The following is a 7723-nucleotide window of genomic DNA, read 5'->3' as shown; positions in this document are numbered from 1 at the left end:
TCATCCTGGCCTAAGAATTTATCAAACTTGAAAGATTTATACCTCCCCCTCTCTCATCATGTTGATTTCATCTAATACTACACACTCCTCCTTCCTGACTAACATCTGGGCCATCACTCCCATCAAGAACTACACACATTGCAAAGAGTGATCCTATACAGCCCCAAGTCATCATTCTCTGGTCTACTCCACAAGTTCATTCTCACCATATTACACTGTTGTTTGGAAACAGGCTCAGCACTTTTGGCTTTCTTGAAGAAGATGGGTTTTGGAATTGGAGTGCTCTCAAACTTCACAAATTCTTCAGGTGCTGTTGTGGCTGAAGTCTTGTTTTCACAAGGTCCGGCATCACCCTGAGAACACAAGGTCGCAATAAAAACCACATTCCTTTCAGATACACAGTTCATTCAAACAATGCATGCAATATATCAAGTGAACTATCCACCTCGTACATTACACCTGATAAGAGGTGAAACAACTGGAGGGAGGAAAAAATATGCAACAAGTCAACTTGTTGCCTCTCAGCACATGGTCAAGCAGACCAAACAAACCCAGGTAACAGAGGTGCTCAGATTCGTCAAGAACACTGACTGCAAACAGTGATCATAATTTCCATAAGTTTTAAGATAGTTTATGAATAAGGACAAGACTGGTCCTCGAGGGAGTGTGAGGCAGGCTCATTACAACGATTGCACAGCAAGCCCTTATTGGTTTGCTGTGCTCTTCCAGCCTCCCAGCCTCCTGCTTGTCTACTTTAGATTCCACATTTGCAGGTTTTTTTTGTTTCTAATTATAGCAATAAGCAGGAACTGGAGAAATCTGACTGGGGCAGCTGATGAGGGTAAATTTACATCTAACATGTGGGAATCTTTTAAAGGCCAGTTGATCAAAGTTCAGGACCAGCATGTTTCTGTGCGAATGAAAGGTAAGGATGGCAAAATTTGGAAACCTGGGATGACAATGACAAGAGATATTGAAAGTTGAGTCAAAATCAAAAAAGAAGTTTATGTACAAAACAGAAGTACAGCACAGGAACAGGCCCTTCAGCCCTCCAAGCCTGTGCCGATCATCATGCCCTTATTCAGTCTGTAACCCTCTATTCCCTTCCTATTCATGTAGCCATCCAGTTGCCTCTTAAATATCGTCAACCTGTCTGCTTCCACCACCTCTTCTAATAATGCATTCCAGGCTCCAACCACTCCCTGCGTAACAAACTTCCCTCGTACATCTCCCTTAAACTTTCCCCCTCTCACCTTGAACCTGTATGCCCTTGTAACAAACTTCAACCCTGGGAACAAGTCTCTGACTACCCACACTATCCATTCCTCTCATAAGTTTGTAGACCTCTATCAGGTCTTTCCAATGAAAACAATCCTCGTGTTTTTACCCTTTCCCCACAGACAATGCCCTTGAGACCCAGCAACGTCCTGATGAACTTTCTCTGCACTCTCTCCAAAGCTTCCAGGTCCTTCTGGTAGTGTGGTGACCACAATACTCCAAATGTGGCCTAACAAGGGTTTTATATAGCTGCAACATGGTGTGCCAACCCTTGTACTCCATGTCCCGGCTGATGAATATAAGCATGTGATATACCCTCTCGATCACCTTGGCCATCTGTGTTGCCACTTTTAGGGAACTGTGGACCTGCATGCACAGATCTGTCTGTATGTTAACGTTCCTAATGGTTCTGTCATTTACAGTATCATTCACACCTAAATTTGATCCTCCAAAATGCGTATTTCTCATTTCTCTGGATTAAACTCCATCTGCTATTTCTGTGCCCAAGTCACCAATCTATCCATATCCTGTTGTATTCTTTCACAGTCATTGGTACCATCAGCAAATCCACCAATCTTGGTGTCATCTCCAAACTTACTAATCAGACCACCCACATTTTCCTCGAGATCATTTATATATACTACGAACAGCAGAGAACCTAAGAGTGATTCCTGTGGAACACCACTAATTACCAGTCTCCATTCTGAAAAACACCTTTCCACTGCTACCTTCTGTCTTCCATGACCAAGCCAGTTTTGTATCCATCTAGCTAGTCCACCCTGAATCCCATGTTACTTTAGTTTTGTACCAAATGCCTCACTAATATCCACAGCCCTTTGCTCATCAATTATCTTTGTCACCTCTTCAAAACATTCAATCAGATGGGTGAGTCATGACCTTCCCTGTACAAAATCATGCTACCTGTCACAAACTAGTCCATTGTTTTCCAAATGTGCTTATATCTTGCCCCTCAGTATCTTCTCCAAGAGGTTCCTCACCACAGATGTCAGGATCACTGGCCTATAATTTCCTGGATTATCCCTGCTTCCATTCTTAAACAAGGGAACAACATCAGCTAATCTTCAGTTCTCTGGAACCTCGCCTGTGGTCAAAGAGGATGTGATGATATCGGTTAATGCCCCAGGTATTTCTTCCCTTGCTCCCTGCAGTAACCTGGGATAGATCCCATCTGGCCCTGGAGACTTGTCCACTATAATGCAAGTTAGGGTACCCAAAACTTGGTCCACACCCAACATTCATCCACTAGATAATAAGTATTCACACCCTGAGCACCATCCTAATGGTGGGAAAAACTGGAATAATCAGAGACAGATTCTCAATTCTTTTTCAGTGCTGCCGGTGTACCCATGTCTCTACTGCCCTTATCACTCTAGATGGAAGTGGTTATGGGTTTGGAAGGTGCTGTCTAAGCAGCCTTGGTGAATTTAATTCATTAAGGTCTAGGACTGGGGAAGGAAAAAAGTCGCCTAAGCAATAGTGACTATGACAAATCAATTCTTGGGGGCGGCACGGTGGCTCAGTGGTTAGCACTGCTGCCTCACAGCACCAGGGTCCCAGGTTCAATTCCAGCCTCTGGTGACTGTCTGTGTGGAGTTTGCACATTCTCCCCGTGGGTTTCCTCCGGGTGTTCCAGTTTCCTCCCACAGTCCAAACATGTGCAGGCCAGGTGAATTGGCCATGCTAAATTGCCCATAGTGTTAGGTGCATTAGTCAGAGGGTAGTGGGTCTGGGTGGGTTACTCTTCGGTGGGTCAGTGTGGACTGGTTGGGCCAAAGGGCCCGTTTCCACACTGTAAGGAATCTAATCTTAAAAAAAGCAAAGCAAAAGCTTCTTAAGTGCTATTGGACTACACCTATCCAGGCAAGTGGGGAGTACTCCATTACACTCCTGACTTGTGTCTTGTTGATGGTGGACAAGCTTTGGGGAGTAAGGAGGTGAGTTACTCACTACAATATTCCTAGTCTCTGACCTATTCTTGTAGCCACAGTGTTTATGTGGCAAGTCTAGTTGAGTTTCTGGTCAACGGTAACCCCTAGGACGTTGATAGTGGGGGATTCAATGATGGCGATGCCCCTTGCTTTAACACTGCGCCCCTGCTGCACACCAGCTGAGCCCCAAAGTGGGGGCAGGGAAGCAATGCTCATCTGACACCTGGCAATCTCCTTAAGTGAATGTCAGATAATGTCCATTTATAGTTAAACAGGGTGTAGAAATCTGCCAGTCACTCTGTCGAAAGGTCATGGAAGCTGGGGAAGATAAATGGAATAAAAATGGAGGTCAGACAGCAGCCTCTCACAATAACAGAACAGACTTTCTGCACTGAAAGCCTCCTGCTCACACATCAACCTTCAGCCTGACGGGTTTAGATTGAAACTAGCCCCAACTGTGAGAGTTTGTGACAGCCAGCAGAGAGTAAGGATGTACATTACACTGAAAGCAGTCAGACAGGTGAACAGCAGTGTCGACTTCTAGATTAATCAAAACACAGTAATTTATAGATTAAGGACCACTTGAACTTACAGAGTTTTTGACTTTTAGCTTTTTGCTATCACTGGTTCCTTCGGGCAGCTCTTTCCCCTTCCTCTTTCTCCTGCCTGTTGCTTGGCTTGTTGATAATTGGTCGCCCCCTGCTGCCTGCTTCTTAGTTTGCAGTCTTTTCAGCTTCACGAGCAACTTTTTGACTTTCTTCCCAACAACAGGTTCTGTGGGTGCTGAGTCTTCAACTAAGCTGCTCCCATTGGAGTCACTGTGAATCTTCCTCCTCCTCTTCAGTTTGGCTGTGGGTGTCACAGAGTCGACATCAGATGTCAGAGACGGCATATCCAGCACAGCTAGATTCAACTGGTCACTGCAGCCATTTTCCTGTGCCTGACCTTTGCCCTCTAACACATCGCCACTGCCTGCATCACTCAACCACCTCTGCTTCATTTTGGTGGTTCTTGATCTTTTCTTCCTTTTCTGTGCAGGCTTTTGCTCTGTAGGATTAGACCCCTCACTCCTATCTTCCACAACTGGCTCGTCAGTCCTTTCGCCAATAGAAAGGAGTTTCTGATTGGAAGACTTTTTCTTTCTCTTTTGTCCTTTTACTGATTTCTTTTTATCTGAAGATAAATCACAAACAGCCAGTCAGAACAACAATTCTAACTAACTGCACAGAAATCATGAGCAGAGCACAAGATCACAATAGTAACAAGGCAGGAGGCAACCATTCGGCCCATTAATAGCACTAGCCCTCCAAGTGAGCACCTAATACCATTCTCCTACCTTTTGCCCCATCCCTTACACATTGTTTCTATCCAATAATTAACCAATGTCTTTTTTAATGTCTCAATTGAACCTGCCTCTACCACATTTCAGGCAGCTAATGTAGTTCCGATATTTAAGAGGATTGCAGAGATCAGCCAGAGAACTACAGAGCAGTGAGTCTCATATTGGTGGTAGGGAAACTATTGGAGAAAATGCTGAAAGAGAACATCTATCTCCACTTGGGGAGGCAAGGCTTGATGGGGGATACTCAGCATGGCTTCTCCAGAGGGAGGTCAGGCCCAACAAATTTGAATTTTGATAAGGTAGCCAGGTGTGTAGATGAGGAAAGTGCAGTTGATGCAGTTTATATTGATTTTAGCGAAGTCTTTGGACAAGGTCCCACCTTAGAGTCTTATCAAGAAAACAAATGCACATGGGAAACAGGATAATTTGATAAAGTGGATTCAAAATTGGCTCAGTCATAACAGACAGAGGGTGATGATAGAGTTTGCTTTGTGACTGGAAGCTAATATCCAAGGGTGCACCACAGAGGGGTGTGCAGGGTTCCCTATTATTCATCATTTATATACAGAGGAACCCTGATTATCCGAAGGACATGGGTGGAAAGTATTTCGTTTGGTTAAATGAATTCCGGATAATCGAATGCTGGGTAACAGTTTAGCCAAGCATTGGCACCTTGCAACTTTGCTGGATAATCTGATATTCAGATAATTGAGGTTCCTCTGTAAATGACAGGTGGCTGTGAGAGGGTTAGATTACTAAGTTTGTGATGACACAACGATTAGTCTGGTAGTTGACAGTGAGGTTGAGTGTCTTGGGCTACAAGAAGGTATAAATGGGATGGTCAAAGGGGTAGATAAGTGACAAATGGAATTTAACCCTGAAAAGTGTGAGGTGATACACTTTGAAAGGAGTAATTTCACAAGGAAGTATCCAATGAGCAACATGGCATGAGGAAGTTCTGTGGAACAAAGGGACCTTGGTGTGTTAGTCCACAGATCTCTAAAGGTGAAAGGGCATCTTAGTCCGGGGATGAAAAAGGCATACGACCACTCACCTTTATCAATCTAGGCCTAGATTACAAAAGCAGGGAGGTCAGAACTTTGGTGAGACCACAACTAGAGTACTGTGTGCAGTTCTGGTTGCTACATTACAGGAAGGATGTGAAGTGCACTGAGGATTGGAAAATGTTCAGTTAAGTATGAGGTGTTGCACTTTGGAAAGTCAAACCAAGGTTGGACTTATACAGTAAGTGGTAAGGTCCTGAGCAGTGTTGTGGATCAGAGGAACCTAGAAGTACAAGTACATAGTTCATTGAAAGTGGTGTCACAGATAGACAGGATGGTGAAGGTGACATTTAGCATGCTGGCATTCATTGGTCGAGGCATTATGTACAGGAATTGGGATGTCATGTTACAGTTGTATAAGTTGTTGGCGAGTCTGCAACTGGAGTATTGTGTATAGTTTGGTCACCCTGTTATAGGAGAGACTGTTAAACTGGAAAGAGTGCAAAAAAGGTGTACAAGGATGTTGCCAGGAGCAGGAGGGCTGAGTTATAGGGAGAGGTTGGTCAGGATAGGACTTTATTCCATAGAATATAGGAGAATGAGGACTGACCTTATGGAGGTGTATAAAATCATGAGGGGCATAGATAGGATGAATGCATATAGTCTTTTTCCCAGAGAGGGGGAATTGAAAACTAGAGGGCACAGGTTTAAGGGGAGAGGGGAAAGATTTCAGAAGGACCTGAGTAACTTCTTCATGCAAAGGCTGGTGTGCATTAAAAATGGCCTGCCAGAGAAAGTGGTTGAGGGAAGTACAATAGAAACATTTCAAAAGGCATTTGGATAGGTACATGGATGGGAAGGGTTTAAAGGGATATGGCCCAAATGCAGGCAATTGGAACTAGCAGAGTGGCACCATGGTCAGCATGGACCAGTTTGGGCCAAAGGGCCTGTTTCCATGCTGTATTACCCTAAGACTCTACGACTGAAGGGTGATCTAGTGTAAGATTATGATGGTCATGGAGAGAATGGATAAGGAGCAGCTGTTCCCCTTAGCTGAAGGGTCAGTCTCAAGGGTTCAAGGTGACGGGCAGAATGCTTAGGGGGATGGGAGGATAACTCTTTTCACCCAGAGTGTGGGTGATGGCCTGGATTGCCTTGTCTGGGAGGTGGTCGAGGCAAGTGACCTCACAGACCTTAAAAAGTACCTGAGTGAATACTCAGCATGTCATAATATTCAAAGCTATGGGCCAAGTGCTGGTAAATGGGATTAGGTTGAAAGTCAGGTGCTTCTCACATCAGTACAGCCTCGATGGGCTGAAGGGCCTTGTTTGCACTGTATGATTCAATGCATTTCACACTAACTATTCACTGTGTGAAAAAATATTTTCTCAAATCACCCTTGCTTCTTTTAGAAATCACTTTAAATCTATGCTCTCTCATTTCAAATGCTTTGGTGAATGGAAGAGTTTCTCACAATCCACTCCATTCAGCCCTCTCAACATTCTGAATAAAAATATATAAAATCTTCTCAGCCTTCTTCTCTCCAAAGAGCACACTGAAGGTGGCAGGACAGTTGCCTGAAAGGTGCCAACCTTTACAATCTATTCCCATTATTGAAATTCCTAATGTCTGGAATCATTCTTGTCAATCTCTTCTACACATTCTCCAATGTATTCACATCTTTCCTATAATGTGACACCCAGAACTGTACACAAAACAGGGGGGGTGGGGGGTTGGACAGTTCACTTGGCCGGAAGAATAACACCAACAGGGTGGATACAATTCCTACGTTGACTGAGGTTACCATGAAGAACCCTCCTCTCTGCATGAAGTGCAGTCACCCTCAGGTTAAACCACGGCCACTCGTCTTTCTCTAATGTTGAACAGCCCTATCGCCCTCAGGGACTATGGAAACTCTACTTGCACGATATTCTAACAGAAGTCTAACAAGTGCCTTAGACAATAGACAATAGGTGCAGGAGTAGGCCATTCTGCCCTTCGGGCTTGCACCACCATTCAGTATAATCATGGCTGGTCATCCTTAATCAGTATCCTGTTCCTGCCTTATCTCCATAACCCTTGATTCCACTATCTTTGAGAGCTCTATCCAACTCTTTCTTAAATGAATCCAGAGACTGGGCCTCCACTGC

The 7723-nt window shown here is 44.3% G+C and overlaps 1 protein-coding gene across 1 annotated transcript in view; it reads right to left on the bottom strand.

Moving 5' to 3' along the window:
- Positions 1-107: 107 nt before the first annotated feature.
- The window catches only part of LOC122555436 (ribosomal RNA processing protein 1 homolog A-like), a 35442-nt gene continuing 27826 nt past the window's right edge, over positions 108-7723 (bottom strand). Inside the window, exons 12-13 of the mRNA XM_043701433.1 lie at positions 3820-4400; positions 108-353 (exon numbers count right to left, since the gene is read on the bottom strand). Of these exons, the coding sequence (XP_043557368.1) occupies positions 123-353; positions 3820-4400 (812 nt within the window). The 3' untranslated portion in view covers positions 108-122. The remainder of the gene's footprint in view (positions 354-3819; positions 4401-7723) is intronic.

This window comes from Chiloscyllium plagiosum, chromosome 12, assembly GCF_004010195.1.
Source record: "Chiloscyllium plagiosum isolate BGI_BamShark_2017 chromosome 12, ASM401019v2, whole genome shotgun sequence".
Classification (NCBI taxonomy): Eukaryota; Metazoa; Chordata; class Chondrichthyes; order Orectolobiformes; family Hemiscylliidae; genus Chiloscyllium; species Chiloscyllium plagiosum.
This window is presented reverse-complemented; position numbering and strand designations above follow the sequence as displayed.